This window comes from Temnothorax nylanderi, unplaced genomic scaffold (genome assembly GCF_030848795.1).
Source record: "Temnothorax nylanderi isolate EJ_2023f unplaced genomic scaffold, tnyl_v1.0 TNYL_tig0015_pilon, whole genome shotgun sequence".
Lineage (NCBI taxonomy): Eukaryota > Metazoa > Arthropoda > Insecta > Hymenoptera > Formicidae > Temnothorax > Temnothorax nylanderi.
In genome coordinates, this window is record NW_027249077.1 from 395,171 (window position 1) to 413,378 (window position 18,208).

The 18,208-nt window shown below is 44.7% G+C and overlaps 1 protein-coding gene across 1 annotated transcript; it reads right to left on the bottom strand.

Annotated features, from left to right (window-relative positions):
* Positions 1 to 2,991: 2,991 nt before the first annotated feature.
* On the bottom strand, positions 2,992 to 3,498 carry LOC139768371 (ATP-dependent DNA helicase PIF6-like). The gene has a single exon (XM_071698490.1). The coding sequence runs from the start codon at positions 3,496 to 3,498 to the stop codon at positions 2,992 to 2,994; it is 507 nt and encodes a 168-aa protein (XP_071554591.1).
* Between the last annotated feature and the right edge of the window lie 14,710 nt (positions 3,499 to 18,208).

Sequence of the window (18,208 nt, forward strand, 5' to 3'; positions counted from 1 at the left end):
ATGTCTGTTTGATGTCAAAGTAAATAATTCCCTCTACAGTAATATAAATGCAAAATTAAAATTAAATTACATTGAAAAAGAGACAAAATAAAGACAGAAATATATTGCATAAGGTTTTTTAATCAGATTTAAGCTTTGTTTTATACATAAGTTGTAGGGGTTCAACAAATGCATCAAACGGTGATACTTATTTGACCTTGAGCGTAAGTATGGAGGAGCTTTCAAAATCAACTTTAAAATTTTAAATGGAAACCCCCACTTTTTATTTAATATTCTTGTAGCTGACATCAAGAGCTTTTCAAAACACTATTAATAAACTTCTTTCGGTTGAGTACTTTTTGAGATATGAGTTGACAAAGTTCAAGTACCGCCGGCATTAGCATTAGCCAAGGTGTACCGCGTGGAGGTTGCTACTAATTAATTTGAACAACTTTTGTCTGAAACACTTTTTTATTTGCCTAATATTTTTTAAGGAAAACTTGGTAACTTTTTCAATACGATATCTCGATAATTGTTTGTTGAAGGGAAATGTGGTACAGAACTTTTGACTTGATTTAGTCTCAAGAATATACTGTTCCACTAGAAAAATTAAAAGTATCCTTTATATGATCTTAATGCCTGTGGCGGCTATGAGCGCCCTGAGAAACGGCGGCTCAACCGCCACACCGCGCGCGTATAAGCACGCGCCTACGGAACGGCAACCCGTTCCACGCGCCCCGACAAGCAGGAGCACCAGCGGCACGGCAAGCGGCCGCGCGCGCTAAGGCACGTGTTCCCAGGATGACACCGGGATAACAACAAGCTCACACCGCTAGGCGGCTGAGCCTTCTCGCGTTTAATATTTCGACAGAACGGAATATAAGGCCGCACCAGGAAGGGATCTCCAGCATTTCACGGCTCGTACGCTCCCTGTAAAAGGAGATACCGAGAGTAAAGTACTTTTTCGATAACGACCACGCTGCGAAAGCACGCTAGGACCAGGCCACCAACGTCACGCCCGTCGCTGCCGCCCGTCAACTCAGCGCAGCCCCAGGAACGCCTGACGAAAGCGTGGAGGCTCATACGACTCACTTCGCCACCGTGGCCGCTCACTCGTCCGCCCAGGGACCATCTCACCACGTGGGATATCCGCCTACGCCGCCGCACATCGCCGCGGTATATCGTACCCTCATTGCTGTCGCCGCTGCCTGCATCACCGAGGGACCTCCACTCGCAGGGCACACAGACCGTGCCACCGCCGCGAGTGCACCGCGGTCTTCAGACGCAGACGGCTATCAGCGACGCCGAGGCACAGACGGATAGCGAGTGGGAGACTCCCACCTTCGAGAGAGGAACGCAGGCGTGTATCCCGTGGCCAGCAGATACACCGGCTACGCAAACGGAGTACGAGGACTTCCACCCTCGTGAGTCCGGTACGCCGCCCGGAACACCGCCGGCCTGGAAGCGCCTGAATAAGTGGGGACAACAGCCACTCCACCGGACGAGGACACAGCCCTCCATTACGTGGGCTGAGCGACCACCGCGGTAGCCCCGTACAATCGGCCCTTTTCAGGGCCACACAAATACACCACATCAACGGTCCTTCTTAGGACCACGTCCCATTACTGTACATACATGTATATAGCTGTACATACGTTATTAAGAATATATCTTGTGTCTACCAGACTTTCACGTCTCATCAATTACGGAACCTCACACTGCGCATCCTGCCGTCCTAAAGCGAGCGAACGATAGCGAGCGAAAACAAAGGTAGCCAAGGCGCTACAATGCCTACACATAAGGTCAAATTATATTATGTTCCCATTACAACACTTCAATTTTTATCAGATAAAAGTTGTTCAATTTAATTAGTAGAAAAAGATAGTACAATAAAAAATAGGGGTTTTTATGTATAACATAAAAAGTGTTTGGACTTCACTAGCTACTTACGCGACATTTGCAGCCCATTTTCTCGAAAACTATTATAGTTACTAGCTGGTTACCCGGGCTTCGCCCGGGAGTCGTTTTTCTTAAAATCGAGGTTATGTGTTTATCGCGAGCGAGCAATCTCAAAATTCCCTAAAAAACGCTAGGGTAAACCAAAGGATGATGTCGCTAATCGGTAAGTGAAATATCGGAGAAGCGGAAATGACTCAATAGTGTGAAACTTGAGTAGAAAAAGACCGGTTACGACATGTTTAATCCACGAAATCATTTATGCGGTCCATTTTGAAATTAGAAACATTTAGTTATGATTCAAATTACGAATATCAATTTCATCCGAAAGTAATAATTTGGAAAATTGATCCAATATGTGATCATTGTTAAGCAAAAAAGTTTAAAACTTAAGCACCTAAAATGTGTTATTCATGTGTAAAAGTTAAACTACCGTCTTTAAATCAACCCGACTCCTTATGGAACTCCTTTAAGAAAAACGATTCCCGGGCGAAGCCCGGGTAACCAGCTAGTTAAGTATATTATTGTTTTTATATATATTTATATACTTTGCCCAGTATATAGTATAAAAATCTGCGTTAAAATTTGTAACTTATAAAATTCTATACAAAAAACGTTCTATATTTTTTTCTCAGAATCAATCATTTTCGTGTTCGACATTTTATAAAGTTTCAACTTTTATACATCTCAGAGATAATACACTATATTCTACACCACCTTGGAGGTATAGTGTTAGGCGCGTTTTTTTTAACGTGGTGTCCCTAGTAGGCCTAATCCACTGTTTTTTTTATATAACGTTTTTTGGATAGAATTTTTTAAGTTCCATTTTTTGTATTAACTATTTTTAATGATTTTTCACTAATTGTAATGCAGATAGGTGAACTAAATATGTATTTTATTTGTATATTATAAACTGTACTCCGACAAAAATCACATTTCAATGTTACTTTAATGCTTGTTTTCCATTATCTATATTTTTCTATATATATCTATTTATCTGTCTTTTATAATAACGTTGATTCTACTTGTTTATTAGTTGATCATTGGATTTGTTTTTTAATCGTTAAAAACCTCTGTGAAAACAACATTGCGAGTTTTATTGCTCTCATCAGGAATCAGTATTGTTTGGTCCTTTGTTGAACCAATCCGTGAGAGTCCTACATATAATTGGCCGTGTGAAAAGACTTCGTTTCTGAGGTCTACGCCAACTACTTTGAAGGTTTGTCCTTGGGACTTATTAATCGTCATGGCGAAACACATTCTAACAGGAAACTGCAGCCTTTTAAACGCAAATGGCAAATCCGTAGGGACCATAGGTATTCTTGGAATTAATGCTATTTCACCGGCTGCAGGTCCTGTCAGAATGGTTGCTTCTATGATGTAAGGCATGAGACGCTTAACTTGCAGTCTCGTGCCGTTGCAAAGCCGTGGTGGTTTAAGATTTTGAAGCAGCATTATCGGGGTACCAACTTTTAGTCTCAGTTTATGTGGAGGCAATCCTGCAGGGTTAAGAGAGTTGAGAAACTCAATCGGATAGTGAATGGCTTCATCTCCATTTACCATTGTGTCTATTGACTTATAGTTTTACATTCGGTGGTGACTTTTTGTAAAACTATTTCATTAATCTCCTCTGCAGCTTTATTTTTTGCAGTTACGATTGCACGTTCGCAAAGCCAATTTGTTTCCTTTTGTGTTAAATTCTGAATATCTGGATAAACATTGTCAATAATTTGATCAATAGTTCGCACGCAAGTTCCTACAATATCAGAAATGTTAATGTAGCCATTCTGCGTTATAGAGATAGAGCCGTCACCAATTTTAAGCAAATACTCTGCAAATTGTTCTAAATTCTTGTCTCCTCGTAAATGAACTCGCATATTAATAGTCAGTCGATGTTTTTTACATGCTGCCAAATTTCAGATTTTTTCATGCAAACTTTCATAATATCCGCACGTGTTCCTTTAGGCACCACTGGTAGAGTTTGCCTGAAATCACCGATAAAAACAAATGTTACCCCACCCATTACCTTTTCTGATGTTCTCAAGTCTTTAAGGGTTCGATTGATAAAAATTTTGAGTAATTTTTTTAAAAAATATGATCGAAATAGCGTATTTTATGTTCAATAAATTTTGTTCTTAGACGTTGTCTAATAGGCGAAAAAATTCATTGAAAATCTTGCAGTCTTCATTTTGCGCAGGCTCTATTTCGGAAACGCTACATTTATTATAGAAACGCTCTTACATAGGTTTAGTACTCGTAAAGACCTGCTAAAAAACGAGCCGCCATCAAAAATAAAAAGGTCGAGGTTTGACCCCTCGCGAATTGGCGTGGAATGCCTCATATGTACTTTAAAGAAATGACAAACTAATTTGATTAAATTTATTATTTCTCGCAAAAAAAATTCATGAAAATAGCATTTTTTCCGGCCGTCACAGTGGTTTTCCCCCTTAAGGGATTGGACAAGGCCGAAAAAGCGGAGACTCTTTCCGGAAAAATGAGGGAGGTCTTCGCTGGACGTGATGACGTCAAAGTCGCGCGCCCAGTCAAAACCGCAGAGCTCCGAGTCAGTGACTTCGATGACTCAGTCACCGAGGACGGCTCCAGCGAGTAGTAGCTGAAAAGGGAGGGTGTCAACTCTCACAGGTGCAGGTGGGCCCGATAAGAAAGGCTCCCAGCGGACTGGGCTCGGCCTAGATCCGTTGTCCTCTGGCTATGGCTTTTATCGTGGCTGAGGGGGGCCGGATCCAGGTAGGCTGGGTAAAAGCAAGGGTGCAGCTGCTACAACAGCGCCCCCTCCAACGCTTCCGCTGCCTAGAGGGGGGCCACGTTCGTGCCACGTGCATGAACACGACAGATCGCAGCAACCGCTGCTACCGGTGCGGGGAGAGCGGCCACAGGGCACAAGTGTGCTCTGCCCCACTAAAATGTCCTGTATGCCCCGATTTAGGGCGCCCCGCGGGACACAGGGCAGGCAATAAGGCCTGCGTCCCTGCTAACAAGAAGAAGGGCGCAGCCCAGAAGGACCAGGAGATGGCTCCCGAATCGGGTAAGGGAAAAAGAACCCCGAACATCCCGGTCAAGTCTGCCCCTCGCGCTCCAAGGATAACAAGCGTAGAGAGGGTCAAATTCAACATCCCAGGCCGGGACAAGGAGACGAAGGAAAAGGCGACCGATTCCTCAGGGTGGGAGGAACCACCCAAGCCGAAGAGGTCTCAAGGAGAAAAGATGGAGACCGAGGAAACGGGGCCAGTGGTTAGATGGGCCGATGAGACGATGGAGATATCGGAGGACTCGACTCCCATTGCGCCTCACTAATGGCCTGCACAACCATCCTACAGGCCAACGTCAATCACGCTTGTGCCGCGCAAGATGTGTTTCTACACACCATGGCCGAGCCGTATAGGGTACCACCCTTGTTGGGCGGTATGATACACGCGACTCGGCCGCGATAACATGGAGGACCACGCCACGGCCCCCCATGCACTCGAAGGGATGCTGGGGAGGGCTACTTGGCGGTCAAATGGGGGCCCATTTCGGTGGTCGGAGTGTATATACCTCCGAGGGTGGACCTGGCCCGCTATGAAGAAATGTTGAACGCCCTGGGAGACTGCGTCAGACGACACTTTCCGGAGCCGACAGTCGTGGCGGGGGATTTCAACGCCAAGTCGGCAATGTGGAGTTCCCCGCTCATGAATAGCAAGGGCCAGGCGTTGGAGATGTGGGCGGCGAGCCTGGCCTTGTGTACGTTAAATACAGGCTCCGTAAACACCTGCGTGCGCTGGCAGGAAGGGATCGGTGATAGACATCACCTGAGCGAACCCCCCTGCCGCGCGCTTGATACGCGGCTGAAGGGTGGCCACAGAGTTAGAGACACTGTCGGACCACCTCTATATAGAGGTGTCGTCTCGGCCATCCCTCCAGCGATCCAGGCTCGCCGCAACGAGACGGAGAGAAGACTACCGAGGTGGGCCATCAAAAAGATGGACGTCGACCGCTTCCGGGCGGCCATCACGGTGTCCAACTGGCACGCGGTGGTGGCGCCTGAGGAATGGGACGTCCAAGAAGAGGCGGAAAGACTCTAGAGCATATTAACGGAAGCTTGCGACGCCGCTATGCCCAGGGTCAAGCCCAACGTCAGACGCGCCGCATACTGGTGGACGGAGAAGATAGCTGAGCTAAGGCGCTCTTCCGTCCGGATGCGGCGCGTCTGGACCAGGGCACGAGCGGGACGTGGAAACATTCCCGAGACAGAGGCCGGCGAGGACTACCGAGCTGCCAAGGCCATCAGGGCGGCCAAGGCAAAGGCTTGGGAAGAGCTTCTCCGGAAAATTGATGAGGATCCGTGGGGGCGCCCGTACAGGCTTGTCATGAACAAGCTCAGGCCGTAAGCGCCCCCAACCACGGAATCCTTGGATCCCCAATTCTTCGACGAGGTAGTGCAGACTCTCTTTCCTCAGGGGGAAGACTCATTCCGGGTAAATGAGATGCCAGAGTGGAACGAGGGACTGGGGGTTACACCAAAGGAGATCGAAAGAGCGGTCCGGAGGATTTGGAAGCGGAAAGCTCCGGGTATAGCTGGGATCCCGGGTCGCGCCTGGGCTTTGGCCGCTGGGGAGCTATCCGGCCAGATGGGGAGGCTGTTTACGAACTGTCTCAGGACCGGTCAGTTTCCTAATGCCCGTTCTAGACTGGAGGATGATCCTATTCGCGACTCATCCTAGTGAGTAGTGTAGACGGGTAAAAATCATGGATAATCAATGATTTTTATCCGTCTACACTACTCACTAGGATGAGCCGCGAGTAGGATCATCCTCCAGTTTAGAACGGGCATAAAGCCCATGGAAGAAGTTGGTCTTCCTCCCGAAGAAGGGCAGGCCGGCGGACTCACCGTCCGCATATAGGCCGATCTGTCTGCTGGGGGAGGACGGTAAACTCTTCGAGCGAATTATTGCTGAGCGCCTCCTCCGGCACATGTCCTGGGGGGATGGTCCCAATTTATTTAAGAACCAATATGGCTTCCGCGCGGGGATGTCAACTATCGACGCAATTCGTTGCGTTCAGGCCCGCGCGGAGGCCATGTGGAGGGAAGGCATGGTGTTGTTGGGCGTCTCGTTTGACATCTCGAACGCCTTCAACATCCTGCCCTGGGAGATAATAGAGAGGGCGTTGGCGTCCCTGGTAACCATCTCCGATAGAAAACGATTAAAAACGGCTATATCTGTATCGTTTTTAATCGTATCTTATCGGTTCTATCGTTGCATATTTAGAAGACAGATAAAACATTAATCGAATCGAATCGGTTTCTATCGTTTTAGATCCGAATAAAAAAAACTATACAAATTTTATAGTTATAAATCGTTTTCTATATGTACAATTATTGCCCGTCTGAATCAATCGTATATACACGATATAGTATATATCGTTATTTATGGTAATAATTTTACCGTATTCATTAATACAGATATATAAAAATAAAATAATAGACATCTCATCGATATTTATATGACTTAACTGAACCAACACATCTATCGTTTCTTATCAGGATTTTCTGACATACAACTTATCATCTTCTTTACGGCAGCAATTCGGTTCGTTTTCTATCGTATATCAATGATATAAATTGAATCCGCATCAACCAAATCGGCGATTAGTTTGCGACAATGCCGCTAGGCCGCGCATGATGGAAAGCGCTTCTCGTATTTAAAATACATCTAGTCATAATATATAAGCAGACCCCCTGCGAGGCGAAAAGCAGAGAAATCCAGTATCGTAACTGGAGGGATCTCTTCCTATAAGGACCTCCTGGCGGTAGCCGCCCCGGACACCGAACACCGAGCCCAGCGGCCTCCGACTCCTGGCGCTAGTTGCCCCGTTCCCGGCATTCTTCAAAACGATAAAAACCGATTGAAAGAAATGAATCGGTATGAATCTGTTTCCTTAATTCACGATTCGTAACGATTGAAATGGATTGACTAAAACCGATTCAAACGATTCATTAACCATATTAAAAACGATAGAAACTGATGTGCAGTTGATAAGACATTTACGATAGGATCCTAAGTATTTTGTAACGTGAGTTTCTGATGGAGTATCGTAAATAAACGATTCACTAACCATATTAAAAACGATAGAAACTGATGTGCAGCTGATAAGACATTTACAATAGAATCCCAAGTATTTTGTAACGTGAATTTCTGATAGAGTATCGTAAATAAACAATTCACTAACTATATTAAAAACGATAAGAAATTTTTTATCGTTTTCTATGGTTGGCGGTTATCAGAGGTACCACCGCGTCCCTCCCTATCTAATCAAGATTATACTTGATTACCTCCGGGACAGGGACTTGATTTATATGGACCGGGACGGGGTCTTGAGGCTAAGGCTCATAACCCGGGGAGTTCCACAGGGCTCAGTGTTGGGTCCGCTACTGTGGACGGAGAGATCTCCGCGGAGGCGTTGACGTCGCGGGGAGCGAGCGTGCACGGACTCTACCGCTTGTGCCATTGCGAATGGTGGTGGTGTCGTGGTTCGACATCGTGACGTTCTCCCGAGTGTGGTGTACGAATTCCAAGGCATTTACACGGTCATCCAGCGGATGACCATCAGGGTTTGACCCTTGCCGTTGCCAATACGTGGCGTACGAGACCCTTGCCGTTGCTAATACGTTGAGTACGAGATTTGAGGGCAGCTTCGAGATTTACGAGAAAGTGATGACCGAGGGTCACGCGGAACGGAAGGCGGCAGTAATCTTGTCCGCCATTACGGCAGTGCCCGACTTGCGGCATCCTTCCACGTGCCATTGCGAATATCTTACCTGTACCAAGGGACGGTGAAAGGGGAGAGATTCCTCCGGCTCTCCGTGACAGAGTCATAATTCGACTCTTGTTCTACTGCGTTAGCATAAGGTAACCTTCCGAAAAGTAAGCCGACGCGGAACCAGATCCATACCTCGGTGTTAATCCGAACACACGGGGATACTGCACCATCTCGCACGCGGCGGCTACGATCCTGTCCGGGCTCCCGCCGATGGAGCTTCTCGCGAATAAGCACGTCTACGTGTTTTGGCGTACGCGGGAGCTCCAGGAGCAGGGAGTGCCGATAACGGACGGGGTCCGAACGGCGGTGAGACAAGAGGCCGGGACGACTCTCTTAGCTAAATGGCGGGAGTATCTAGCCAAACCGGCGTTGGCCGGCAGGAGGGTTGTCGGAGCCGTCCAGCCATATTTGCAGGAGTGGGCAAGTAGAAAGGGTCGCGGACTCACATTCCACATGACACAGGTGCTCATCGGGCACGGGTGCTTCGGTGAGTACCTGTGTCGTATCGGGCGGGAGCGCACCACGCAGTGCCACCACTGCGGCGCGGACGTGGACTCGGCGCAGCACTGTCCGGCGTGGACGGAAAAGCGCCGGGTCCTCCGCGCCGCGGTGGGAGAGGATCTTTCCCTTCCGGCCATAGTGGCAGCGATGGTCGGGGGGGGAGAAACAGTGGAAGGCCACGGCCAGGTTTTGCGGCCGGGTCGTGGCGAGGAAAGACGAGGCCGAAAGGATCGGCGCGGCGAACAGCCCGCGCAGGATCATCCGGAAAACGGCGATGAAAACGGTGGCGTCTTTCAACGGCCAAGGGGGCTGCCTCCCCGTAGGACCCAGAGGAGACAACCCCCCGATCCCGCACCCCAGCAGTTAGGCGATGCGGGATAACCCTGATAGGGGGGAGCGAGAAGAGGGGGAGTGTATTTCCCCCTCCTCGCATGGTTTCCCCCCCGTTCTCTCTCTCTCTCTCTCTCTCTCCTCCTCTCTCTCCTCTCTCTCTCTCTCTCTCTCTCTCTCTCTCTCTCTCTCTCTCTCTCTCTCTCTCTCTCTCTCTCTCTCTCTCTCTCTCCTCTCTCTCTCTCTCTCTCTCTCTCTCTCTCTCTCTCTCTCTCTCTCTCTCTCTCTCTCTCTCTCTCTCTCTCCTCTCTCTCTCTCTCTCTCTCTCTCTCTCTCTCTCTCTCTCTCTCTCTCTCTCCTCTCTCTCTCTCTCTCTCTCTCTCTCTCTCTCTCTCTCTCTCTCTCTCTCTCTCTCTCTCAGAATAGAGGGAGAGATATCGGAGACGAGGAGCCATGGCCCACTCCGGGGTGAGGGAGGTCTCCTCCGCCTGGAGTGGGAAGAGCGCGATAAATAGACGCTCATGAGTGAGCGAGCCATTTGCCCCAAATCGGGGCGAGAGGCCTGGGGTGTCGGCGCGTTGGCGGGGATTTCCACGTGTCGATACAACCTCCCAACAACAACGGGAGGTGTGGTGGGGCGGCAGTGTCCCTGCCCCACCACGATAGAGAGTGCACCCTCCCCTCCTCCCCTCACGGGGGGAAGGGAGCAGAAGAAGGGACTTGTTCCGGAGGTGGAGGGCAAGTCTGCCCTGGCATGAAGGGGGATGTAGGAAGAGTAATTCAGTTTGTTCCCGACCCCGACAACCCCCCCCCCCCTCCCAACGCGGAGAGAAGGACACCCGCGGGGGTTTTAGTCGGTAAGAGTCCGACATAACCGCCCGGCCCCTCTCCGGGGGTATCCAATGTAGGATTTCCCCCGCGCAACAAAAAAAAAAGGTGGATCGACGAGCCTCCGGAGCTGGATGTCGTTGCTGGCTACGGCGACTACCACGGTGGAGGACGCTCAGGTCGATCCCGGGGTTTCAGTTCGTGCTCCAGTTTGCCGAACTCAACGAAGCACGCCTTTGCTGGATACAGGTAGTACCTCTATGTGTGAACCTAGCACTCCCCTACTAAAAAAAAGTTTGGGTATACGGCATAATTTAGTGCTAATTTATTGGTCTATTCCCGAATTTATTGCTCGTATCCATTCGCAGGAAATTAATATCAAAAGTGGGGGTGCTGCTTTCACGTTACGCTAGCACCTCCACTCCTGAAATAAACGTATAGAGTACCGTAAACAAAAAAACAAGTATACCATAATTTTTCGCTAATATTTTGCTCTAAAATAGTACCAAAAATATAGAATATTTATAAATGTACCGATACCATCTACCGTAATGAAGTAACCGCGTAACAGCAAAACAGCTGAAAGTTAACCGTATAAGTTTAACATTAAACTGTTTCTCCAATCAAATACGTTACTTTGGAATTTATTGCTCGTTGTTAAAATTAACAAAGTCAACCAAGAGTGTGGTCACGACAAGAGTTAAAAAAATTATTTGCTGTGTTGATTTTGGTACAAAATTGATTATATAATTTATTGCACTTAAAATATGAAGTCTGAAATTTATTGCTCCTCGTTTAACTTAACAAATTCGACCAAGAGTGCGGCGGTGCTAGGTTCACGACAAGAGTAAATGTTGGAGTAAGCGCTTCTCTACAGTTCGAATCGTTTCCATCCGGAAGCGTCAGGCGGCGCTTTCTATTCAATGGCGCTGTCCGTTCTATCTACGCTGGCGCGCTGCACACTTTTACAGAACACACTTCCTGTAATTGTTCTCGTCGCTTGTCAAGAATATAACCTGCACGATTATATTAAATAAGACTGGTTCGCCTGTATTTTACCTCCTCTCGCATTCCCATTCCTACAGGTTATGGGCCCAGTATACTGACGAAACTGTGGCTTCAAAGATGATTCGCTCAACGTGCGCGGACCTGTTCGGACGTGTTTTGTCCGGAACGAAAATTTTTTAAGTATTGCGACTGATACTGTCTGCATTGATCCTCACTCAGTTTTTTAGTGATTTCCATTTAGACTTTGCCACGCTAACAGTCATTCAGACTTTTACGCAAACAGGGGAAAATGCTGGCCATATTGACCTCGTACTAGAGGCAGGTGCCAATGCAAATCAAAGAAGAAGAAGAATGTGGCTTCGAAGAAAAAGAGGAGCTTTGCGCTGTACTGTGTATTAATATTATTGTCTTTCTGCAAGGTAAGCGGCAAGGTAAGCCGACCGTTTGTAAAAGATGGCACAAGACAATTTAAAATTAAGTATTTCATTGCTGAACGGAGGAAATTACGTTTTCTGGAAAACCAAAGTACGAGCAATACTAATACGCGACGATTTATGGGATGTTGTAAGCGAACCTAAGCCCGTACAGGTTAATGATGCGTGGATAAAGCGTAATAACAAGGCCATGGCATGCATAACTCTGAGTGTAGAGGACAATCAATTGATACATTTTGCTCATTTTGATAATGCATACGATGTATGGCAGGCGCTGTCGAGAAAGTACGAGCGTTCAACATTTGGCAGCAGGTTATATCTACGAAGAAAACTATATGGCATTCATTATCGTGGCGGACCTATGAGCAATCACATCGACTCAATTATGGAGGTGGTTGGTTTGTTACGCGGATCCGGAAAACCACTTGAGGATGAAGAAATTGTCGCAGTACTATTAGTAAGTCTCCCAGAATCATACGCAGGTCTTGTTACGGCACTTGAGGGAAGAGACGAGGCGGACTTGACAGTGGAATACGTAACCGGAAAGATGCTGGACGAATACCAGAGACGTATTGAATGCGGTGAGTCAAATGAAACCAGTTCGGAAGTGGCACTTCAGTCGGCAGTTGTGGCTTCTAAGAAAGGTAGTAATAACCAACGCATTAATTCTAACAAGGGCGAAAAAGGAAAACGAAATGACAAGAGAAATAATAAAGAGACGCAAACATGTTTCTTTTGTAGCAAACCAGGTCATGTCAAGGCCGACTGTTTCTCCTTTAAGAAATCACAGCAGCAGAAAAATACAAACACAGAACCAGGTAAATCTTCGGCGGCAAAGGCTGATGTTCAAAGCGATCACATTACTTTCAAAGTGTGCGAAGAAGTCCGAACAGCTAAGATTGGGACATGGGCGCAACGAATCATATGACGAACGAAAAAGCTTTTTTCTCAGTATTGCAAGAAACTACTACAAAAATATATCTCGCTGATGGTTCTTCTGTTAAGGCAACTGAAATCGGAGATGGTCGTTTAGCCTGCAAGATTTCAAACAATCACATTCAAATGATAGAACTAAAGAATGTGCTCTACGTTCCACAGCTTGATGGCGGATTACTTTCTGTACGAAGAATAACGGAACAAGGTCATCGAGTGATATTCAAGGGAGATACCTGCACCTTCTATCAAGGACGACAAGTCATCGCTCTCGCAGACAACGATGGAAATATGTTTAGATTGAGAACAACTGAAGTAGAAGCTTCGACTCGGGTTGCAAACGTGGCAACATGTATACATCAATGGCATCGTCGTTTAGGTCACAGGGATCCGGCTGCGATAAAGCGTCTAATAGATAAAGGATGGGCAACAGGAATAAACGTAGCTAAGTGTTCTGATAAGATAGTATGTGAACACTGCATTAAAGGAAAATTGGCTCAAACAAAATTCCCGGAAAGCAAAAGAAGAGAGAAAGAACCAATGAGACTAGTTCACTCAGATTTATGTGGACCGATGCAGACAGCTACACCGAGCGGTAACAGATATTTTTTAACTCTTATTGATGACTATTCTCGTTTTACAGTGGTGCGTTTGCTGAAATCAAAGGATGAGGTTCCTGGTATCATAAAGGAATATATTGCAGCAATGTACACAAGATTTGGTAGAAAGCCAATTGCTCTACGTACGGATAACGGTAGAGAATACGTATCATCTGAGCTAACGGAATTCTTACGGAAAGAAGGAATACAGCATCAACTCACAGTAGTTTATACCCCACAGCAGAACGGCGTGGCAGAACGCAGAAACAGGTCTTTGACGGAAGCTGCGAAGTGTATGCTTTTGGACGCTAATCTGGACAATCGTTTTTGGGGAGAAGCAGTTTTAACCGCAACGTATCTGCAGAACCGGATGACAAGTCGCAGCATCGATAAAACTCCTGTCGAATTATTCACTGGAGAAAAACCAGATATTAGTCATATTAGAGTATTTGGATCAAAGGTATATTCGCTCATTCCTAAACAAAAACGCAGAAAATGGGATGATAAAGCTGAAGAAGGCGTGCTTGTTGGTTACGATGGAAACACTAAGGGCTATCGAATTCTGGACCCAAGTACAAATCGAATTTGGATCAGTCGTTCTGTGAGAATAATAGAACACGACGTAAATCAAACTAGCTTGCATCAAATTTCACGAGGTGAAGAAGCAGAAACCAATGAAATAAAAGGAATCGAGTATGAGATGCCAGAGACAAGTTATGAAGAAACTTCAAGACCAGAAGAGGAAATTGAAGGCAACACGTCTGACGAAGAATATGAAATGCCGCTATCAACACCGGAAACACCAAGAAGACGGGTATCACAACGAGTGAATAAAGGTGTACCTCCGCAAAAACTGGTCTATAAAGTACAAACGAATTCGGTCAAGGAACCGCAATCATGGACAGAGATGTTACAACTACCATTACGAGAACGACAGCCGTGGATTACTGCAGCTGAGGAAGAAATGAGGTCTCTAAACGAGCATCAAGTATGGGAGCTGACTGATCTTCCGCCAGGGAAGAAGGCAATCACCTGCAAATGGGTTTTCAAGGCCAAACTAAATAGCGAGGGTCAAGTACACACTCACAAGGCTCGCCTGGTAGCTAGAGGTTTCTGTCAGTCTCACGGAACAGACTACGATGAGACATTCGCGCCCGTGGTCAAGCATGAAACGATTCGTATTTTACTTCTTGTAGCAGCTCACAAGAAAATGCACGTACGTCATTTGGATGTGAAGAGTGCATATTTAAATGGACTACTTGAAGAAGAGATCTATTTGGAACAACCACCAGGTTTCCAAAAGCGTGGACACGAATCTAAAGTTTTGAGACTACTAAAAAGTATCTACGGACTCAAGCAGTCAGCGCGTGCATGGAATGAGAGGGCTACCGAGGCGCTCACTGAGATGGGTTTTGAACAGAAAAGTGCTGACAAGTGCCTATATACTAGACAGGAGAAGGATGGTAGCACAACCTACTCTATGTTGATGATCTTTTGGTGGCGGGCACATCTGCAAAGGTGACTCAGGAAGTAAGCAGAGAACTTCAGGGACATTTCAACATCAGGGATTTAGGAGATGTCAGCCATTATCTCGGCATTCAGATAGAACGCGAAGCAGATGGATCGTTCTTACTCAGCCAGAAGGGGAAGATCTCCAAAATGTTGGAAGAATATGGTTTACTGGAACCAAAACCAATGGCTACACCAATGGAAACAAGTTTCTTGAGCTCAGGATCAGACAATAGTACAAGACTACCACATAATTCTCAGTACAGAAAAGCCATCGGTTCGTTGTTATACATCGCTACAGTATCCAGACCAGATATTGCTTTGGCAGTAGGTATCTTAAGCCGCTGCGTAGAAAATCCTACAGAAAAAGACTGGAAAGCAGTCAAGAGAGTAATGCGTTACCTCGCATCCACAATAAACAAGAAATTGAGATTGTCTTCCTTTGGAGAAACGGAGCTGGAATGTTTCGTAGACGCAGATTGGGCTGGAGACACAACTGACAGGAAGTCGACTAGTGGATATATATTTCGCCTGGGAAATGGAACCGTAGCTTGGTCAAGCCGTAAACAGACAACAGTAGCTATGTCATCGACAGAAGCTGAATATATTGCAGCTTCATATGCAAGTAAAGAATTGCTATGGCTTAGACAACTACTGAAAGACATGAATATTCCTATGAGGGGGCCGACCATCATCAATGAAGATAACCAGGGATGTATACACCTAATTGAATCAGACCGGTATGAAGCACGCACCAAACATATCCATGTACGGTATCATCAAATCCGAGATTTACGGGAGAAGAAAATAATAGCTGTACAATACTGTCCTTCTCATCTGATGCTGGCCGACCTGTTAACGAAACCATTACCTAGGGAACGCTTTATGGAATTGACGGACCATTTAGGAGTCCAATGATTTTTTCGAACTGATTGAAGCGAGAAGGGGTGTTGGAGTAAGCGCTTCTCTACAGTTCGAATCGTTTCCATCCGGAAGCGTCAGGCGGCGCTTTCTATTCAATGGCGCTGTCCGTTCTATCTACGCTGGCGCGCTGCACACTTTTACAGAACACACTTCCTGTAATTGTTCTCGTCGCTTGTCAAGAATATAACCTGCACGATTATATTAAATAAGACTGGTTCGCCTGTATTTTACCTCCTCTCGCATTCCCATTCCTACAGTAAAGTATGTTAAAAAAATTATTTGCTGTGTTAATTTTGGTATTAAATTGATTCTATAATTTATTGCTTTCAAAATATGTAGTCTGAAATTTATTGCTCATTGTTTAACTTAACAAATTCCACCAAGAGTGGAATTGGTGGATTTGTTGAGTTAAACAGCGAGCAATAAATTCAGTATTGGATATTTTGAGAACAATAAATTATAGAATTAATTTAATATCAAAATCAACACAGTAAATAATTTTTTTAACATATTTTACTCTTGTCATGAACTTAGCACCGCCGCAGTCTTGGTCGAATTTGTTGAGTTTAACAATGAACAATAAATTTCAGATTACATATTTTGAGAGCAGTAAATTATAGAATCAATTTAATACCAAAATTAACACAGCAAATAATTTTTTTAACATACTTCACTCTTGTCGTGAACCTAGCACCGCCGCACTCTTGATCAAGTTTGTTAAGTTAAACACGAGGAGCAATAAATTTCAGACTTTATATTTTAAGAGCAACAAAGTATAGAATCAATTTAATACCAAAATCAACACAGCAAATAATTTTTTTAACATACTTTACTCTTGTCGTGACCACACTCTTGGTTGACTTTGTTAATTTTAACAACGTGCAATAAATTCCAAAGTAACATATTTGGTTGGAAAAACAGTTCTATTTTCAGCTGTTTTGCTGTTATGCGGTTACTTTATTACGGTAGCCGGTATACATTCATAAATATTCAATATTTTTTATATCTCTTTGCACTATTTTAGAGCAAAAAATTAGCAAAAAAATTATGGTATACTTGCTTTTTTGTTTGGTACTCTATACGTGTTTTTCAGGAGTGCTAGCATAAAGTGAAGGCAGCATCCCAACTTTTGATATTAACCCTTAGTTGGCACTGTGGGTTATTAACCCTTCGCCCGTAAACTATAATTTGACTGGCATCGTCCGTAATCTGGGTCGTAAATGTCCTGTCGTTATTTTGACCTAGTAAATAATGTTCAAAAAATCTGAAAAAATTCTGTAATACTCGTATACTATCCTATTTTATAATCCCAAAGTTTATTTAGCGATTCGTTATAAAATAAATTGTTTATAAATAATTCTTTATGCAAAAAATTAATAAAAATCCATTTTTATTAAAAAAATCATATCTCATTGAATTTTAAATCAAAATGAAAAATTCCAACGAGGTTTTATAGTTAAATATGTGTACTTTCAAGAAAAAAATTCTGTATATGGGTAATTTTCAAAAAGTATAATTATTCTGAGGATTGAAAATGGCGTTTTTCGGGTTAAAGAAAAATAAGACTTTTAGCGTAATTTTTACATTATTTTATTAAAAAATCATATAAAATCGTTCAAGAACATTAAGAGTGATTTATTCTGTCCAAGAATTAGCACATGACAAACATAAATTTGTGCGATGCTTTTCACAAACGGCATTACCGCAAAGTCCACAACAAAATGATGTTTTAACATCGTCAGCGTAAGGACAGACTGAGCATCTTTTACGTTTGATTTTAGTGTTTGGATTAAATGAAGTAGTACTTTGAACACCTAAAATTTCTTTAATATTTTGTTTTAAATTAGTTCTTAGAGTATTTACAGTTGCACGAAAGTCTGGCACTGTCCGTAATCAGGGTCAATATTGGCACTGGACGCACTTTGACTCGCTGCTAGTCAAGCACACACTGGCGAATTCCAACGAAACTTTGGGCATGAGTTCTTCCCACTACCTACTTTTTTTACGAGGGAAAGCAAGCCCCCCCCCCCTTTTCATTTCGGCGGTATTCTATTTTGAATTTCGGCTTGTGCCATTTACGACCCAGATTACGGGCGAAGGATTAAACACTCCAGCCTAGTTCAGTTCTAATTCAAGCCCCTCTATAGTACGAAAATGGTACTTGTGACACCATCTCTTGTTAGTTCGAGGAAACCTCTTCCTCCTGGCTGAAATTCGTCTTTTCAACTCCAAATAAATACCTTTTTTGTGAAACAACCACTGTCAAACTATTTTTTTCCTTAAAGTGTTGTATCTCAAAAGTGTCAAGTTTAAATTTTTTGAAGAATTATGAATTTTTGAGTGAAAATAGTCATATTTTCGTTTTTTTTACGTTCACCAATTTTTGTC